This window comes from Bos grunniens, chromosome 3 (genome assembly GCF_055505025.1).
Source record: "Bos grunniens cultivar Pamir isolate PY7600 chromosome 3, Bosgru_T2T1.0, whole genome shotgun sequence".
NCBI classification, from domain to species: domain Eukaryota; kingdom Metazoa; phylum Chordata; class Mammalia; order Artiodactyla; family Bovidae; genus Bos; species Bos grunniens.
Window position 1 is genome coordinate 109,217,008 of NC_141167.1, and position 21,474 is coordinate 109,238,481.

A 21,474-nucleotide genomic window follows, 5' to 3' on the forward strand; every position below is an offset into this window, starting at 1 on the left:
TCGAGCATTGGCTATAATGTTGTTCTCTGTGGAGGTATGATTTTGGCATTTTCTTCAGTCCTCTAGTGGTGAACCCAGCTAGGGAATACACAGGGGCTTTGGAGCTCTTTCAGCAGAAAGCAGAGATTCTTGCGATATCAGTCTTCAGCACTCCCTGACTTCCTTGTGCAAACAGCATCACCCTCCCTAAACTGAGATGTCCCCGTAAAAAAGACTGTCTAAAGAAGATCAGAGCAAGACCTGCTCTATCAGCTGAGTACATACATGACACATGCAGAGACTGGTGCAAACAAAAGCAATCTGGGCCCAAGGGAGCTACTGTCGTCTGTATACCAGATACCAGACAACCATCCACAGACCTCTTGCACTAGCTCAAGTAGCAAGATACCCACAGATCATGAAGAAGAAAAGGAAGTGAGACTCACCGGTTGATTCGCAGAGTGGAGCTGGGAGAGAATTCAGCAGAGATCCGTCAGTACGGGGTGGCAAATCCCAAACATACCTAAAGTTTAACTCCCCCGAGGATTTGCCCAACAGCTCACCTTCCTTTCCTTGTGCCCTTCCTCTCTCCTTTTTCTCTCTGTCCTTCTCTTTTTCTCTCCTTATCACTTTATTTTTCTATCCCTTCCCTGCCCTGCTTCCTTCCTCCTTTCTCTCTATTCCTTTTCCCCTATTCCACTTCAATCACCTGCCTACAAAATGACACACAGTTCTGTTTTGTTATCAAAATTTCCAATAGTTTCTCTCATCTGTGATTATGAGATGGTGTTTTTGTTCTGTAACTACTTAGTGACTTCCATCCTCAAGTGCATCATCCTCACCTTGTCTCTCAAAAGTCTGATGATCCAGCTCTAAAGACTTGCTGACTCATCAGCAAGGAGAATGGATGGGGTCATACGTAAGACATAATGCCCTTTTATTTGACAACTTCAGAGCAGAGGAGGGTTAAGCCCAGAGAAAGAATTCAGATTTCTCCAAAGATTCTCTTATCTCTCAAGAATTTACCATATATAGCATATGGTTAAAAATGGAAAATTCTGGGGTAAATGTAGGCTTTGTAGTTAGGTGATGTTGATTTGAATCCTGGCTCTTCCTCCTATGAGCTGTGTGACTCTGGGAAAAACATTTTACCTCTCTGTGCTTTAGTTTCCTGTAAAATAGAGATAATAATAAACCTACCTCACAGAGTTATGTGAAGGTTAAATGAGTTGATATCCACAAAATGCTTAAAAGAATGTCTGGAATTCATCTAGCATTCAGTAAATTTTATCTCACTATTACTATCTATTTTGGCCCAGTTTACTCTGAGATGCCTACAGTTTTAGATTAAATGTTTATTTGAAAAATTAGTTCCTCAGGTACAAGAAGGTAATCAATGAGGGCTAGCATAGAAATATCAATAACCTCAGATATGCAGATGACACCACCCTTATGGCAGAAAGTCAAGAGGAACTCCAAAGCCTCTTGATGAAAGTAAAAGTGGACAGTAAAAAAGTTGGCTAAAGCTCAACATTCAGAAAATGAAGAGCATGGCATCCGGTCTGATCATTGCAGATGGTGACTGCAGCCATGAAATTAAAAGATGCTTACTCCTTGGAAGAAAAGTTATGACCAACCTAGATAGCATACTGAAAAGCAGAGACATTACTTTGCCAACAAATGTCCGTCTAGTCAAGGCTTTGGTTTTTGCAGTGGTCATGTATGCATGTGAGAGTTGGACTGTGAAGAAAGCTGAACGCCGAAGAATTGGTGCTTTTGAACTGTGGTGTTGGAGAAGACTCTTGAGAGTCCCTTGGACTTCAAGGAGATCCAACCAGTCCATTCTGAAGGAGATCAGCCCTGGGATTTCTTTGGAAGGAATGATGCTCAAGCTGAAACTCCAGTACTTTGGCCACCTCATGTGAAGAGTTGACTCATTGGAAAAGACTCTGATGCTGGGAGGGATTGGGGGCAAGAGGAGAAGGGGATGACAGAGGATGAAATGGCTGGATGGCATCACCGACTAGATGGATGTGAGTCTGAGTGAACTCCAGGAGTTGGTGATGGACAGGGAGGCCTGGCATGCTGCGATTCATGGGGTCACAAAGAGTCGGACATGACTGAGCGACTGAACTGAACTGAACTGAGCATAAAAATTACATTTTATTTACTCGTCAATACAACAAATAATTTTGAGTGCTTACTGTATGTCAGGCCTTGTACATTGCACTTAGGTTGCAGGAGTGACCTTGAATGACAATCTTTTCCATTAAGAAATTTATATTATAGTGGATGAGATTCAATTATAAAATAAATATGGGCTGATTAATGTTGAAGTTTGACAGAAACAACAAAATTCTATAAAGCAATTATCCTTCAATAAAAAAAAATAAATATGCCACATGATCTCAGAGAATGGTCAGTGTTATATGAAAAATAAAACACAAAAATGAGTTTCAGAGTATCTTGGGATGGTCTTGACTATTTATATAGATGTCAATTGAGTAGAAACATGAGTGAAATTAGAGAGCAGACCTTCTGAATATTGGGGGAAAAAACATTCCTGGCAGAGAAACAGTAAACAAAAAGACCTCAAGAGGAAATGAGCTTGTTCAAGGCAGAATGAGAAGGCAGGTGCACCTGGAACTGTCTAGTTGAGGGAGAGAGTGGTTGATATTTTTGTGTGAGAAGTAAGCCAGGGCCAGTCACAGAAGGCTTGGTGGACTTGGTCATAGCTTTCGATTTTGTTCATGATGTAATTCGGGACCGTGAACAGTTCTGACTTGATATCCATTTGTAAAATCACTCTTCCACTGTAGCAAAACTACAGACTTGCAAGAAAAACAGGATGAAAATCAGTGGGAATTTAGTCTGGAAGAATGAGGATGGTGGCTTGGGTTAGGCAGTACTGGTTGGGCTGTGAAGGGGACAAATTTCAGTATAAGTCTGGAGGTAGAATCAATAGGAATTACTTGTGGATTGAATACAAAGTATAGAAGAAAGAGGAATTAAGTGTATCTGGGTGATTCAATATCAGAGTAATCCAAGCCTATGCCCCAACCAGTAATGCTGAAGAAGCTGAAGTTGAATGGTTATATGAAGACCTACAAGACCTTTTAGAACTAACACACAAAAAAGATGTCCTTTTCATTATAGGGGACTGGAATGCAAAAGTAGGAAGTCAAGAAACAACTGGAATAACAGGCAAATTTGGCCTTGCAATACGGAATGAAGCAGGGCAAAGATTAATAGAGTTTTGCCAAGAAAATGCACTGGTCATAACAAACACCCTCTTCCAACAACATAAGAGAAGAATCTACACATGGACATCACCAGATGATCAACACTGAAATCAGATTGATTATATTCTTTGCAGCCAAAGATAGAGAAGCTCTATACAGTCAGCCAAAACAAGACCGGAAGCTGACTGTGGCTCAGATCATGAACTCCTTATTGCCAAATTCAGACTTAAATTGAAGAAAGTAGGGGAAACCACTAGACCATTCAGGTATGACCTAAATCAAATCCCTTATGATTATACAGTGGAAGTGAGAAATAGATTTAAGGGACTAGATCTGATAGATAGAGTGCCTGATGAACTATGGAAGGAGGTTCATGACATTGTACAGGAGACAGGGATCAAGACCATCCCCATGGAAAATGCAAAAAAAGAAAAATGGCTGTCTGGGGGGGGGGTGGTGCTTACAAATAGCTGTGAAAAGAAGAGAAGCAAAAAGCAAATGAAAAAAGGAAAGATATAAGCATCTGAATGAAGAGTACCAAAGAATAGCAAGGACAGATAACAAAGCCTTCCTCAGCGAACAGTGCAAAGAAATAGAGGAAAACAACAGAATGGGAAAGACAAGAGATCTCTTCAAGAAAATTAGAGATACCAAGGGAATATTTCATGCAAAGATGGGCTCGATAAAGGACAGAAATGGTATGGACCTAACAGAAACAGAAGATATTAAGAAGAGGTGGCAAGAATACACAGAAGAACTGTACAAAAAAGATCTTCATGACCCAGATAATCACGATGGTGTGATCACTGACCTAGAGCCAGACATCCTGGAATGTGAAGTCAAGTGGGCCTTAGAAAGCATCACTACGAACAAAGCTAGTGGAGGTGATGGAATTTCCAATTGAACTATTTCAAATCCTGAAAGATGATGCTGTGAAAGTGCTGCACTCAATATGCCAGCAAATTTGGAAAACTCAGCAGTGGCCACAGGACTGGAAAAGGTCAGTTTTCATTCCAATCCCAAAGAAAGGCAAGGCCAAAGAATGCTCAAACTACTGCACAATTGCACTCATCTCACATGCTAGTAAAGTAATGCTCAAAATTCTCCAAGCCAGGCTTCAGCAATACATGAACCATGAACTTCCAGATGTTCAAGCTGGTTTTAGAAAAGGCAGAGGAACCAGAGATCAAATTGCCAGCATCCACTGGCTCATTAAAAAGCAAGAGAGTTCCAGAAAAACATCTATTTCTGTTTTATTGACTATGCCAAAGCCTTTGACTGTTTGAATCACAATAAACTGTGGAAAATTCTGAAAGAGACGAGAATACCAGACCACCTGACCTGCCTCTTGAGAAACCTATATGCAGATCAGGAAGCAACAGTTAGAACTGGACATGGAACAACAGACTGGCTCCCAATAGGAAAAGGAGTACGTCAAGTCTGTATATTGTCACCCTGCTTATTTAAATTCTATGCAGAGTACATCATGAGAAATGCTGGGCTGGAAGAAGCACAAGCTGGATTCAAGATTGCCAGGAGAAATATCAAAACCTCAGATATGCACACGACACCACCTTTATGGCAGAAAGTGAAGAGGAACTAAAAAGCCTCTTGATGAAAGTGAAAGAGGAGAGTGAAAAAGTTGGCTCAAAGCTCAACATTCAGAAAACTAAGATCATGGCATCTGGTCCCATCACTTCATGGGAAATAGGGAAACAGTGGAAACAGTGTCAGACTTTATTTTGGGGGGCTCCAAAATCACTGCAGATGGAGACTGCAGCCATGAAATTAAAAGACGCTTACTCCTTGGAAGGAAAGTTATGACCAACCTAGATAGCATATTTAGAAGCAGAGACATTACTTTGCCAACAAAGGTCCATCTAGTCAAAGCTATGGTTTTTCCAGTGGTCACGTATGGCTGTGAGAGTTGGACTGTGAAGAAAGCTGAGCACCAAAGAATTGATGCTTTTGAACTGTGGTGTTGGAGAAGACTCTTGAGAGTCCCTTGGACTGCCAGGAGATCCAACCAGTCCATTCTAAAGGAGATCAGTCTTGGATGTTCAGTGGAAGGACTGATGCTCAAGCTGAAACTCCAGTACTTTGGCCAGCTCATGCGAAGAGTTGACTCATTGGAAAAGACTCTGATGCTGGGAGGGATTGGGGGCAGGAGAAGAAGGGGACGACAGAGGATGAGATGGTTGGAAGGCATCACCGACTCAATGGACATAAGTTTAAGTGAACTCCAGGAGTTGGTGATGGACAGGGAGGCCTGGCGTGCTGCAATTCATGGGGTTGCAAAGAGTTGGACACGACTGAGCGACTGAAATGAACTGAACTGAGGAGATTACTAGGAAGAACGGTGGTGATGTTTACAAAAATGGAAGAATGGTAGAGAGAAATAGGTTAAGTTCCATGGTGGTAGTGGTGGTTCATGTAAATCAAAGGATCTATTTGGACATGTTGAGATTAAAATACATATTAGACAGTTGGATAGCAGTTGAATATATGCAAGGTGTTCAAAAGTGAGATCAATGTTGGATAAGTAACAATTTAAAGATGTTTAAAATGGTGCATAAAATGACTAAAGTATATAACTTGGGGAAATGAGTATGGATGGATAAAAGTCTATATGCCAATCTTAGGAAAGTCAAACATTTTGAGATCAGTAAAGCATCCGGTATTAGGTTAGAAAGAAAACAAACAGAATATAATATTAAGAAGCCAAGTGGGAAAATATTTCCAGAAGTTGGAATGGTCAACTATGGTCTGAGATGTTGAATAAAATGAGAAATAAAAATTGAATACTGGGTGAAGCAACATAGAGGTGGTTGATGATATTAATCAGAGCAGTTTTAGTGGAGTGGTAGAGGCAAAGATTGATTCAAGTGGAATCAAGAAAGGATAAGGAAGAACTATAAGGACCTAAAACTGTTTAACAATATCCAAGGGTTAGGAAGAGTTCACTCTAAAAGGATTGAGGACTTGAGGGAATTTTTTACATGATAGAAATATTCTGTACATTGATTGTGGTGATAGTTACATGACTCCAAACCTTTGTCAAAAATCAAAGTCCAGAGAGGCGGTCCTAAGATGGCAGACGAATAGATAGGGAGACCGCTTTCTCCTCCACAAATTCATCAAAAGAACATTTGAGTGCCAAGCAAATTCTACAGAACAAGTTCTGAATGCTGGCAGAGGACATCTGGTGCCCAGAAAAGCAGCCCGTTGTCTTCAAAAGGAGGCAGGACAAAATATAAAAGTTAAAAAGAGAGACAAAAGAGGTAGGGACAGAGATCCACCCTGGGAAGGGAGTCTTAAAAAAGAGAGAAGTTTCCAAACACCAGGAAACACTCTCTCCTGTGGGTCTGTGGTGAGCTTTGGAATCTCAGAGGGCAAAATAACAGGGAGGAAAAATAAATAAATAATTAAAACCCATAGATTATGTGCCCAACAGCCACTCCCAGCAGTGCAACAGCCCAGACGCTCGAATCCCCCACTAGCAAGCGAGGGAGAGACAGGGAGGACCAGGGGGCATTGCTTAGGATAGGGACCAGGCCTGAATGCCCTGAGGGCAATCTGAGGGAACTAGCTTGAGATAGCAACCCAGACTGTGGTTGCTATCCCACAATCCCACGAAAAGCCCTAACCACCGCCAGGCACGCTCACAAAACAAAGGACTGAGCAGAGCTATCCGGCTGCAGACCGGCCCATCCCCCACCAGAGACAGGCAGGCAAGGGTAGCCAGAGCCGGAAGTGGGCAATTGCGGTCCCAAAGAAGCATCCTATACCAAACTGCAGGCAGACTTCATTGCTAACCAAGACTTCTTGGGATTCTGGACTGTCGACATCCGCCGGGAGGGTCACAGCCAGAATCAGCTTACCAGAAGAGAGAAGGCATGCCCGTTGTACACTCGAAAAAACCGAGCAGCTGGGACGGGGAAGGGGATAAGTCTCAGCCTTCAACTGGGGGCGACTACTCGCGCCAAGGACCTGGCAACATGAGCTGCTTGGACCTGGGACGGGCGCAAAACGCAGGCCCAACCAAGTCTGCACCATTGTAGAGTACCCTAGAGCCTGAACCTGAGTGGCTTCGACCTGGGAAGTGCATGCAAACCAGGGCCCACATCAGACAGTTCCCAGCAGAGCAACCTAGAGTCTGAGCAGTGTAGACTGGGAAAGCACACACGCTGTGAATGGGGGCAAACCCAGTGTGGCAGAATCACTGTGAACACACGCCAGTGATATTTGTTTGCAGTGTTCCTCCCTCCCCAAAACACGACTGAACAAGCAAGCCTAAAAAAAAGTGACTACCACCGTTCCGCTTGTGTCAGGGCTGAAATTAGACACTGAAGAGACCAGCAAACAGAAGAAGCTAACATAAACAGAGGGAACCGCTTTGGAAGTGACAGGTGGAAGTCCTGTAGTTAGCACCGACTACATAGGAAGGGGCCTATAGACCATGAGAAGTACAAGCCGAACCAAGGAACTATCTGAAAATTAACTGACCCCACACTGTCCGCAACAGCTCCAGAGAAACTCTTAGATATATTTTAACTATAATCATTTTTTAAATTAAAAATTTTTTATTTTATTTTTTTTGTTATTTTTAAGTCCCCATTACTCCTTTAATTTTCATTTTTATAACCTACTATTACCCTGCAAAAAAAAAAAAAAGAGAAAGACCCTATTTTTAAAGCAAACTTCATATATATATATATATATATATATATATATATATATATATATATATTCTGTGACTTTGTGTTTTCTTTGTTTGTTTGGTTTTTGTTTTTGTATTTTTTAATATTGTATTTTTGAGAATCTAACCTCTACTCAAGATTTTTAATCTTTGCTTTTTGGTATTTGTTATCAACTTTGTACCTTTAAAAACCCAATCTTTAGGACCCAGTTTTACTTGGGAATGAGATCACTGGCCTGATTGCTCTGTCCCCCTTTTGACTCTCCTTTTTCTCTACCAGGTCACCTCTATCTCCCTCCTCCACCTTTTCTTCTCTGTCCAATGGGGTGAATCTCTTTGTGTGTTCCAGGCTGTGGAGAACACTTAGGGAACTGATTACTGGCTGGATCTGTCTCCTTCTGATTCCCCCCTTTATCCTCCTGGCCACCTCTGTCTCCTTCCTCCCTCTTCTCTTCTCTGTAACTCCGTGAACATCTCTGAGGGATCCAGACTGTGGAGAGCACATAGGGAAGTGATTACTGGCTAGCTTGCTCTCTCCCCCTTGATTCCCCCTCTTCTCCTCCTGGTCACCTCTATCTCCCTCCTCCCTTTTCTCTTCTCCATGTAACTCTGTGTACCTCTCCGTGTGTCCCTCACTGTGGCGAAACTTTATACATCATTAACCTAGATGTTTTATCATCAGTGCTGTATAGATGGAGAAGTCTTGAGGCTACTGTAAGAATAAGACTGAAAACCAGAGGCAGGAGGCTTAAGTCCAAATCCTGAGAACACCAGAGAACTCCTGACTCCAGGGAACATTAATCAATAGGAGCTCATCAAACGCCTCCATAACTACACTGAAACCAAGCACTACCCAAGCTCCAGAGCAAGACATACCACGCATATTCTCCAGGAACATAATCCTGAGCCTCAATATACAGGCTGACCAAAGTCATACTAAACCCATTGACATCTCAAAACTTATTACTGGGCATTTCATTGCACTCCAGAAAGAAGAAATCCAGCCCCACCCACCAGAACACTGACACTAGCTTCCCTAACCAGAAAACCTTGACAAGCCACCAGTCCAACCCCCTCCCCCTCACAGCAAGGAACCTCCACAATAAAGAGGAACCACCAACTGCCAGAATACAGAAAGGCCACCCCAAACACAGCAATATAAACAAGATGAAAAGGCAGAGAAATACCCAGCAGGTAAAGGAACAGGATAAATGCCCACCAAACCAAACAAAAGAGGAAGAGATTGGGAATCTACCTGATAAACAATTCCAAATAATGATAGTGAAAATGATCCAAAATCTTGAAAACAAATTGGAATTAGAGATAAATAGCCTGGAGACAAGGATCGAGAAGATTCAAGAAAGGTTTAACAAAGACCTAGAAGAAATATAAAAGAGTCAATATATAATGAATAATGCAATAATTGAGATCAAAAACACTCTGGAGGGAACCAACAGTAGGACAACATAGGCAGAAGATAGGATAAGTGAGGTAGAAGATAGAATAATAAATGAAACAGAGAGCATAAAATAAAAAAGAATTAAAAGAAATGAGGACAACCTCAGAGACCTCTGGGACAATGTTAAACACCCCGACATTCGAATCAAAGAAGTCCCAGAAGAAGAAGACAAAAAGAAAGACCATGAGAAGATACTTGAGGAAATAATAGTTGAAAACTTCCCTAAAATGGGGAAGGAAATAGTCACCCAAGTCCAAGAAACTCAGAGAGTCCCAAACAGGATAAACCCAAGGCAAAACACCACAAGACACATATTAATCAAACTAACAAAGATCAAACACGAAGAACAAATATTAAAAGCAGCAAGGGAAAAACAATAAATAACACACAAGGGGATTCCCATAAGGATAACAGCTGATCTTTCAATAGAAACTCCTCAGGCCAGAAGGGAATGGCAGGATATACTTAAAGTGATGAAAGAAAATAACCTACAGCCCAGATTACTGTACCCAGCAAGGATCTCATTCAAATATGAAGGAGAAATCAAAAGCTTTACAGACAAGCAAAAGCTGAGAGAATTTGGCACCACCAAACCAGCTCTCCAACAAATGCTAAAGGATCTTCTTTAGACAGGAAGCACAGAAAGGGTGTATAAACTCAAACTCAAAACAATAAAGTAAATGGCAACGGGATCATATTTATCAATAATTACCTTAAATGTAAATGGGTTAAATGCCCCAACCAAAAGACAAAGACTGGCTGAATGGATACAAAAATAAGACCCCTATATATGTTGTCTACAAGAGACTCACCTTGAAACAAAGGACACATACAGACTGAAAGCGAAGGGCTGGAAAAAGATATTCCATGCAAATAGAGACCAAAAGAAAGCAGGAGTAGCAATACTTGTATCAGATAAAATAGACTTTAAAACAAAGGCTGTGAAAAGAAACAAAGATGGACACTACATAATGATCAAAGGATCAATCCAAGAAGAAGATATAACAATCATAAATACATATGCACCCAACATAAGAGCACCACAATATGTAAGACAAATGCTAACAAGTATGAAAGGGGAAATTAACAATAACACAATAATAGTGGGAGATTTTAATACCCCACTCACACCTATGGATAGATCAACTAAACAGAAAATTAACAAGGAAACACAAACTTTAAATGATACAATAGACCAGTTAGACCTAATTGATATCTAAGGACATTTCACCCCAAAACAATGAATTTCACGTTTTTCTCAAGCACACATGGAACCTTCTCCAAGATAGATCACACCCTGGGCCATAAACCTAGCCTTGGTAAATTCAAAAAATTGAAATCATTCCAAGCATCTTTTCTGACCACAATGCAGTAAGATTAGATGTCATTACAAGAGAAAAATTATTAAAAATCCCAACATATAGAGGCTGAACAACACGCTGCTGAATAACCAACAAATCACAGAGGAAATCAAAAAATAAATCAAAATATGCATAGAAATGAATGAAAATGAAAACACAACAACCCAAAACCTATGGGACACTGTAAAAGTAGTACTAAGGGGAAGGTTCATAGCAATACAGGCTTACCTCAAGAAACAAGAAAAGAAGATGGCGGAGGAGTAGGACGGGAAGAACACTTTCTCCCCCACAAATTCATCAAAAGAACATTTAAGCGCCGAGTAAATTCCACAAAACAACTTCTGAATGCCGGCAGAGGTCATCAGGCACCCAGAAAAGCAACCCAAGTCTTCAAAAGGAGGTAGGAAAAAATATAAAAGACAAAAAAAGGGACAAAAGAGGGAGGGACAGAGTTCCGTCCCAGGAAGGGAGTCTTAAACAGAGAGAAGTTTCCAAATACCAGGAAACCTTCTCACTGCCGAATCTGTGCCGAGCCTTGGACGCACAGAGGGCAACATAACAGGGAAGAAAAATAAATAATTAAAACCCACACATTGCGAGCCCTATGGTAACTCCCCCAGCGGAGAAGCAGCACAGACGCCTGCATCCGCCATTAGCAAGCGGGGGCTGGGCAGGGAGGCGCGGTGCGGGCTGCATCGCAAGAATCTGGCCTGAATACCCCGAGTGCTATCTGAGCGAAATAATTTGGGCTAGCAAACCAGACTGTGGGATATCTACCACGGGAAAAGCCAGCCCTAACCTATGACACCACCAGGCCCGCGCACAGAACAAAGGACTGAACAGAGAGAGCCGGCTGCAGACCATCCCCCTCCGGTGACAGGCAGCCAGAGCCGGAAGGGGACAATCGCAGCCCCAGAGAGACATTATCTATAAAACTGTAAACAGGCTTCTTTGCTAACTAAAACTTCTTGGGGGTCTGGACAGTCAACATCTGCCTGAGAAGGTGTGCCGGTGCACAACTAGATAACCGAGCGGCGGGGAGGCGATAAGTCGCAGCAATCGCGCGCGCAAAACACCTCATCACCTGAGCTGCTCGGATCTGGGAAGGGCACAAAACGCAGGCCCAACCGAGAGTCTGTGCCTCTGAGGACTACCCGGGTGCCTGAACCTGAGCGGCTTGGACCTGGGAAGTACAGGCAGCCCAGGGCCGGCCGCGGATGGTTCCCAGTGGAGCAACCTAGAGCCTGAGCAGTGTGGGCAGAGAGGCTACACGCGCCGTGAACGGGGGGCAGACCCAGTGTGGCTGAGGCACTGCAAGCACACGTCAGTGTTATTTGTTTGCAGCATCCCTCCCTACCTCCCCTCAGCGCGACTGAACAAGTGAGCCTAAAAAAAAAAAAAAGTGTCCTCCACCGTCCCCTTTGTGTCAGGGTGGAAACCAGACACTGAAGAGACCAGCAAACAGAAGAAGCTATAACAGAGGGAACCGCCTTGGAAGCTACAGGCAATAGATTAAAACCCTGTGGTTACTACCATCTACATAGGAAGGGGCCTATAGATCTTGAGAAATATAAGTCAGACCAAGGAACTAGCCAAAAATGAACTGAGCCCACAATACTCAACAACAAAACCGGAGAAAGTCCTAGATATATTTTTACTATTTGTACGATCATTCTTTCTTTTTTTTTTTCAATTATTTTTTTAATTAAAAAAAATTTTTAAGTCCTCTATTATTCCTTTAATTTCCACTTTTATAACTGATTACTTTGCAAAAAAAAAAAAAAGAAGACCCTATTTTTTTAAAAGCAAACTTCATATATATATATATATTTTATAATTTTTGACCTTTTTTCCCCCTTATTGTCTTTAACATTGTATTTTTGAAATTCCAAAGTCTACTCTAGATTTTTAATTTTAGCTTTTTGGTATTTGTTATCAATTTTGTACCTATAGTTTTTTTTTGTTTTTGTTTTTATATAATTTCTGTGACCCTTTTTTATCTTTTCTTTTTCTTTTTCCTCTGTTTCTTTCTCTTCTTCTTTTTAATAACATTGTATATCCGAAATTCCAAACTCTACTCTAGATTTTTAATTTATGCTTTTTGGTATGTGTTATCAATTTTGTACCTGTATTTTTTTTTTTTTATAATTTATGCGACTTTGTTCTTTTCTCTCTCTCTCTCTCTCTTTCTTTTTCTTCTTCTTTTTTTAACATTGTATTTTTGAAATTCCAAACTCTACTCTAGATTTTTAACTTTTGCTTTTTGGTATTAGTTATCAATTTTGTACCTATATTTTCTTTATAATTCTTGCGGCCTTGTTTGTTTTTGTTTGTTCCTTTTTTCTCTCTTTCTTTTCCTTCTTTTCTTTAACATCGTATTTTTGAAATTCCAAACTCTACTCTAGATTTTTAATTTTCGCTTTTATGTATTTGTTACCAATTTTGTACCTTTAAGAACCCAATCTTCAGTACCTATTTTTCACTAGGGAGCGAGATTACTGGCTTAACTGCTCTCTTTCCCTTTGGACTCTCCTTTTTCTCCACTAGGTCGCTGGTGTCTCCTCCCTAACCCCTCTCTACTCTACCCAACTCTGTGAATTTCTGTGTGTTCCATATGGTGGAGAACACTTAGGGAACTGATTACTGGCTGGATCTGTCTCCCTCCTTTTCATTCCCCCCATTTATCCTCCTGGCCACCTCTGCCACCTTCCTCCTTCTCTTCTCTGTATAACTCTGTGAACAACTCTGAGCGGTCCAGTTGTGGAGTCCACATAAGGAAGAGATTACTGAATAGCCCACTCTCTCCTCTATTGATTCCACCTTATCTCATTCAGGTCACCTCTAACTCCCTCCTCACTCTTCTCTTCTCCATATAATGCTGTAAACCTCTCTGGGTGAAACAAGTTTCAGGGCAAGACATACCAAGCAAATTCTCCAGCAGCAAGGAACACAGCCCTGAGCTCCAAGATACAGGCTTCCCAAAGTCACCCCAAAACCATAGACATCCCATAACTCATTACTGGACATTTCATTGCACTCCATAGAGAAGAAATACAGCTCCACCCACCAGAACACCGACACAAGCTTCCTTAACCAAGAAACCTTGACAAGCCACCTGTACAAACCCACACAGAGTGAGGAAATGCCACAATAAAGAGAACTCCACAAACTGCCAGAATACAGAAAGGACACCCCAAACTCACCAATTTAAACAAGATGAAGAGACAGAGGAATACCCAGCAGATAAAGGAACAGGATAAATGCCCACCAAACCAAACAAAAGAGGAAGAGATAGGGAATCTACCTGATAAAGAATTCCAAATAATGATAGTGAAATTGATCCAAAATCTTGAAATCAAAATGGAATCACAGATAAATAGCTTGGAGACAAAGATTGAGAAGATGCAAGAAAGGTTTAACAAGGACCTAGAAGAAATAAAAGAGAGTCAATATAAAATGAATAATGCAATAAATGAAATTAAAAACACTCTGGAGGCAACAAATAGTAGAATAACAGAGGCAGAAGATAGAATTAGTGAATTAGAAGATAGAAGGGTAGAAATAAATGAATCAGAGAGGATAAAAGAAAAAAGAATTAAAAGAAATGAGGACAATCTCAGAGACCTCCAGGACAATATTAAATGCCACAACATTCGAATCATAGTGGTCCCAGAAGAAGAAGACAAAAAGAAAGACCATGAGAAAATACTTGAAGAGATAATAGTTGAAAACTTCCCTAAAATGGGGAAGGAAATAATCACCCAAGTCCAAGAAACCCAGAGAGTCCCAAACAGGATAAACCCAAGGCGCAACACCCCAAGACACATATTAATCAAATTAGCAAAGATCAAACACAAAGAACAAATATTAAAAGCAGCAAGGGAAAAACAACAAATAACACACAAGGGAATTCCCATAAGGATAACAGCTGATCTTTCAATAGAAACTCTTCAAGCCAGGAGGGAATGGCAAGACATACTTAAAGTGATGAAAGAAAATAACCTACAGCCCAGATTACTGTACCCAGCAAGGATCTCATTCAAATATGAAGGAGAAATCAGAAGCTTCTCAGACAAGCAAAAGCTGAGAGAATTCAGCACCACCAAATCAGCTCTCCAACATATGCTAAAGGATATTCTCTAGACAGGAAACACAAAAACGGTGTATAAACTCGAACCCAAAACAATAAAGCAAATGGCAACGGGATCATACTTATCAGTAATTACCTTAAATGTAAATGGGTTGAATGCCCCAACCAAAAGACAAAGACTGGCCGAATGGATACAAAAACAAGACCCCTACATATGTTGTCTACAAGAGACCCACCTCAAAACAGGGAACACATACAGACTGAAAGTGAAGGGCTGGAAAAAGATTTTCCATGCAAATAGGGACCAAAAGAAAGCAGGAGTAGCAATACTTATATCGGATAAAATAGACTTTAAAACAAAGGCTGTGAAAGGAGACAAAGATGGTCACTACATAATGATCAAAGGATCAATCCAAGAAGAAGATATAACAATTATAAACATATATGCACCCAACACAGGAGCGCCGCAATATGTAAGACAACTGCTAACAAATATGAAAGGAGAAATTAACAATAACACAATAATAGTGGGAGACTTTAATACCCCACTCACACCTATGGATAGATCAACTAAACAGAAAATTAACAAGGAAACACAAACGTTAAACGATACAATAGACCAGTTAGACATAATTGATATCTATAGGACATTTCATCCCAAAACAATGAATTTCACCATTTTCTCAAGTGCACATGGAACCTTCTCCAGGATAGATCACATCCTGGGCCGTAAATATAGCCTTGGTAAATTCAAAAAAATAGAAATCATTCCAAGCACCTTTTCTGATCACAATGCAGTAAGATTAGATCTCAATTACAGGAGAAAAACTATTAAAAATCCCAACATATGGAGGATGAACAACACGCTGCTGAATAACCAACAAATCACAGAAGAAATCAAAAAAGAAATCAAAATTTGCATAGAAACTAATGAAAATGAAAACACAACAACTTAAAACCTGTGGGACACTTTAAAAGCAGTCCTAAGGGGAAAGTTCATAGCAATACAGGTATACCTCAAGAAACAAGAAAAAAGTCAAATAAATAACCTAACTCTACACCTAAAGCAACTAGAAAAGGAAGAAATGAAGAACCCCAGGGTTAGTAGAAGGAAAGAAATATTAAAAATTAGGGCAGAAATAAATGTAAAAGAAATGAAAGAGACCATAGCAAAAATCAACAAAACCAAAAGCTGGTTCTTTGAGAAGATAAATAAAATTGACAAACCATTAGCCAGACTCATCAGGAAACAAAGGGAGAAAAATTAAATCAACAAAATTAGAAATGAAAATGGAGAGATCACAACAGACAACACAGAAATACAAAGCATCATAAGAGACTATTTTCAGCAATATATGCAAGTAAAATGGACAACTTGGAAGAAATGGACAAATTCTTAGAAAAGTACAACTTTCCAAAACTGAACCAGGAAGAAATAGAAAATCTTAACAGATCCATCACAAGCACAGAAATTGAAACTGTAATCAGAAATCTTCCAGCAAACAAAAGCCCAGGACCAGACGGCTTCACAACTGAATTCTACCAAAAATTCAGAGAAGAACTAACACCTATCTTGCTCAAACTCTTCCAGAAAATTGCAGAGGAAGGTAAACTTCCAAACTCATTCTATAAGGCCACCATCACCCTAATACCAAAACCTGACAAGATGCCACAAAAAAAAAAAAGAAAGAAAACTACAGGCCAATATCACTAATGAACATAGATGCAAAAATCCTTAACAAAATTCTAGCAAACAGAATCCAACAACATATTAAGAAGATCATACATCATGACCAAGTGGGCTTTATCCCAGAGATGCAAGGATTCTTCAATATCTGCAAATAATCAATGTAATACACCACACTAACTAATTGAAAAATAAAAACCATATGATTATCTCAATAGATGCAGAGAAATACTTTGGCAAAATTCAACATCCATTTATGACAAAAAAAAAAAAAAAAAAAAACCCTCCAGAAAGCAGGAATAGAAGGAATATACCTCAACATAATAAAAACTATATATGACAAACCCACAGCAAACATTATCCTCAATGGTGAAAAATTGAAAGCATTTCCCCTAAAGACAGGACAAGACAAGGGTGCCCACTCTCACCACGACTATTTAACATAGTTTTGGAAGTTTTGGCCACAGCAATCAGAGCAGAAAAAGAAATAAAAGAAATCCTTATTGGAAAAGAAATAAAACTCTCAGTTTGCAGATGGTATGATCCTCTACATAGAAAACCCTAACGACTCCACCAGAAAATTACTAGAGCTAATCAATGAATACAGTAAAGTTGCAGGATATAAAATTAACACACAGAAATCCCTTGAATTCCCATACACTAACAATGAGAAAACAGAAAGAGAAACTAAGGAAACAATTCCATTCACCATTGCAATGAAAAAATAAAATACTTAGGAATATATCTACCTAAAGAAACAAAAGACCTATTTATAGAAAACTATAAAACACTGGTGAAAGAAATCAAAGAGGACACTAATAGATGGAGAAATATACCATGTTCATGGATCAGAAGAATCAATATAGTGAAAATGAGTATACTACCCAAAGCAATCTATAGATTCAATGCACTCCGTATCAAGCTACCAACGGTATTTTTCACAGAGCTAGAACAAATAATTTCACAATTTGTATGGAAATATAAAAAACCTCGAATGGCCAAAGCTATCTTGAGAAAGAAGAATGGAACTGGAGGAATCAACCTGCCTGACTTCAGTCTCTACTACAAAGACATAGTCATCAAGACAGTATGGTACTGGCACAAAGACAGAAATATAGATCAATGGAACAAAATAGAAAGCCCAGAGATAAATCCACACACCTGTAGACACCTTATCTTTGACAAAGGAGGCAAAAATATACAACGGAGAAAAGACAAAAGCCTTCAGAATGGGAGAAAATAATAGCAAATGAAGCAATGGACAAGGACTTAATCTGAAAAAATATACAAGCAATTCCTACAGCTCAATTCCAGAAAAATAAACGACCCAATCAAAAAATGGACCAAAGAACTAAACAGACATTTCTCCAAAGAATTCAGATAGCTAACAAACACATGAAAAGATGTTCAACATCACTCATTATCAGAGAAATGCAGATCAAAACCACAATGAGGTACCATTTCACGCCAGTCAGAATGGCTGTGATCCAAAAGTCTACAAGCAATAAGTGCTGGAGAGGGTGTGGAGAAAAGGTAACCCTCTTACACAGTGGGAATGCACCAACTAGTACAGCCACTATGGAGAACAGTGTGGAGATTCCTTAAAAAAAAAAAAAAAAAAACTGGAAATAGAACTGCCATATGACCCAGCAATCCCACTGCTGGGCATACACACTGAGGAAACCAGAATCGAAAGAGACACATGTACTCCAATGTTCATTGCAGCACTGTTTATAATAGCCAGGACATGGAAGCAACCTAGATGTCCATCAGCAGATGAATGAATAAGAAAGCTGTGGTACATATACACAATGGAATATTACTCAGCCATTAAAAAGAATACATTTGAATCAGTTCTAATGAGGTGGATGAAACTGGAGCCTATTATACAGACTGAAGTAAGTCAGAAAGAAAAACACCAATACAGTATACTAAAAGATATGCAGATGACACCACCCTTATGGCAGAAAGTCAAGAGGAACTAAAAAGCCTCTTGATGAAAGTGAAAGAGGAAAGTGAAAAAGCTGGCTTAAAGCTCAACATTCAGAAAACGAAGATCATGGTGTCTGGTCCCATCACTTCATGGCAAATAGATAGGGAAACAGTGGAAAGAGTGTCAGACTTCATTTTTTGGGGCTCCAAAATCACCAGATGGTGACTGCAGCCATGAAATTAAAAGACGCTTACTCCTTGGAAGGAAAGTTATGACCAACCTAGATAGTATATTCAAAAGCAGAGACATTACTTTGCCAACAAAGTTCCTTCTAGTCAAGGCTATGGTTTTTCCAGTGGTCATGTATGGATGTGAGAGTTGGACTGTGAAGAAAGCTGAATGCCGAAGAATTGATGCTTTTGAACTGTGGTGTTGGAGAAGACTCTTGAGAGTCCCTTGGACTGCAAGGAGATCTAACGAGTCCATTCTAAAGCAGATCAGTCCCGGGTGTTCTTTGGAAGGACTGATGCTAAAGCTGAAACTTCAGTACTTTGGCCACCTCATGTGAAGAGTTGACTCACTGGAAAAGACGCATGCTGGGGGGGATTGGGGGCAGGAGGAGAAGGGGACGACAGAGGATGAGATGGCTGGATGGCATCACCGACTTGATGGACATTAGTTTGAGTGAACTCCGGGAGATGGTGATGGACAGGGAGGCCTGGCGTGCTGCAATTCATGGATTCGCAAAGAGTCAGACACGACGGAACGACTGAACTGAACTGAACGGAACGCATATATGTGGAATTTAGAAAGAAGGTAACGATAACCCTGTATACGAGACAGCAAAAGAGACACAGATGTTTTGAACAGTCTTTTGGACTCTGTGGAAGAGGGCGAGGGCGGGATGATATGGGAGAATGGCATTGAAACATGTAAAATATCATATGTGAAACGAATCGCCAGTCCAAGTTTGATGCATGATACAGGGTGTTTGGGGCTAGTGCACTGGGATGACCCAGAATGATGGGATTGGGAGGGAAGTGGAAGAGGGGTTCAGGATGGGGAACACATGTACACTCATGGCAGATTCAAGTCAATGTATGGCAAAACCAATACAATATTATAAAGTAAAATAAATAAATTAATTCATTTTAAAAATTAAAAAGTTTAGATTATAAAAAAAATCAAAGTGCATCAAAAACTGAATCTTACTACAAAGAAAATTAACAACGAATTTTAAAAAGAAAGTATGGGAGGATGCCAGGTAAAGATAGCAACTCACTGAAAACTATAAAGGGATACATTGAATCGTGAAGCAAATGGAGGTCACATTTCTATGATTTTAAAATAGAAGGTATTATAACATATTTGTATATTTATAGGAAGAGCCCAGGATGGAGAAACATTTTGATGATGGAGCCAGGGAGTCTGGGCCCAATGCACAAGTGGAGAGTCCTGCCTTCAATAGGATGAGGGAAAATATATCCATAATAGGGGGAGAAAAGGCACAGTATGTAAACACAGAGGTGGGCAGGTTGATAGATACTGCAGTGGGAAGATGAAGAAATTTCCTTTTGATTGCTTTTCTTTTCCTCAGTGTTCTAAATTAAGAGCAACAAGAGAAAAGTTTGAGGAGAAAGGAGGGAGTATGAGGAAGTGGTCATCAAGAATGGAAGAGCTTTGACTCCAAAAGAATAGGATTGTGTGGCACCTCTGATAGCCACCTAAGATTGGTGTACTATGTTTAGAAAAAAATAAAAGCAGCAAGATTGTGCCTTTTGTTTCGGGTCACATTCAGTTGCTCAGGCACAGGTGTAAAGCATGCAGAAAAGAATGTTAGTCAGAAGAGCACTATGGGTAAAAGAGGTGATTATGTATTTAAGAGTATTGTGATGAAATCTGTGAAGTGAGGACACAGAGTGTACTAATTTACAATGGAAAAGTAAGACTGGGGAGTGGAAGGCACGTTGAATATGGAGCATTAGACAAAGTGAGCTGGAAATATGCTGTAATTGGATGGGAAGGTGGATGCTGAAATCAGACTTTGGAAGTGGGACAGTTGTTGGTAATCACAAGTTTTGGGGTTTGATGGTAGAAATAGGGGAAGCCAAGGAAGGATGGGGGCTTCCCTGATGGATCAGATAGTAAAGAATCTCCCTGCAATGTGGGAGACCCAGGTGATTCTTGGATCAGGAAGATTCCCTGGAGAAGGGAATAATTACCCACTCCAGTATTCTTGCCCAGAGAAAGAATTCCATGGACAGAGGAGCCTAGCAGGCTACAGTCCATGGGATTGCAGAGTCAGAGACAACTGAGTTACTAACACACAACACAGGAAGAAAATATAGAAATCATTTTAATGATAAGAAGGGAAAGAGACTAAGAGGCCAATTTGTTGTATGAATTATCTTTGTGGCTATCAAAACCATCAAGAACAAAGTCAGAATCAATAGAGGAAAGAAAGACAGAAAGTGAACACTTGCTATGAGATAAAAAATAAAATGGCAGTTTTCTTCCAAAATCTGGCTCTCCATTATCTATAACTTTCTGCCCAGCTCTGAGCCCTCAGTGGGGAGTAAAGCTCTGAGCACACCTGACTATCACTGGGCAGAAACTCAGTCCTGAGAAACCCCAAATCTTCAGAAGGCAGGGCGCTAGGGGATAGAATCCCACACCTTTCTCTGAGTTGTCCTACTCACCACAGATCAACAGCAGAAGCCTCAGGAACATGAGGACCAGGTTGGGGAGTGGACATGGAACTGAAGGTACTGTCTCATCAAAAAAGAATTCATCTTAGAGTGAAGAGGATGTGGCTTGTCAGAAGTTTGAGGAAGTCAGGATCAGAAGTCACATGATCGGAAGCACACATGTACAGAAATAGAAGGAACAAGAGTCTCCTGAGAGCCACTCTATTTCGTCTGCTCTGGAGGTCAAGAAGATTAAATACACTCCTGTTTATAGTTTGGTTCTATTTCCAAATTTTGAAGACAGTGCATATTAATACATCAGCACCTTCTTTAAGAA

The 21,474-nt window shown here is 40.2% G+C and overlaps 1 protein-coding gene across 3 annotated transcripts in view; it reads right to left on the reverse strand.

The window, feature by feature from the left end:
- FCRL1 (Fc receptor like 1) overlaps positions 1–21,264 on the reverse strand; it is a 33,173-nt gene extending 11,909 nt beyond the window's left edge. For 2 of the 3 annotated variants that reach the window (XR_015161214.1, XM_086393485.1), the window contains exons 1-2: positions 21,150–21,264; positions 426–446 (exon numbers count right to left, since the gene is read on the reverse strand). Coding sequence is in view for 2 of the 3 variants with exons in the window: in XM_086393485.1 (XP_086249611.1) it covers positions 426–446; positions 21,150–21,180 (52 nt within the window). In the remaining variant the exon portion in view is untranslated. The remainder of the gene's footprint in view (positions 1–425; positions 447–21,149) is intronic. The other variant, XM_086393487.1, reaches the window with a different exon arrangement.
- Between the last annotated feature and the right edge of the window lie 210 nt (positions 21,265–21,474).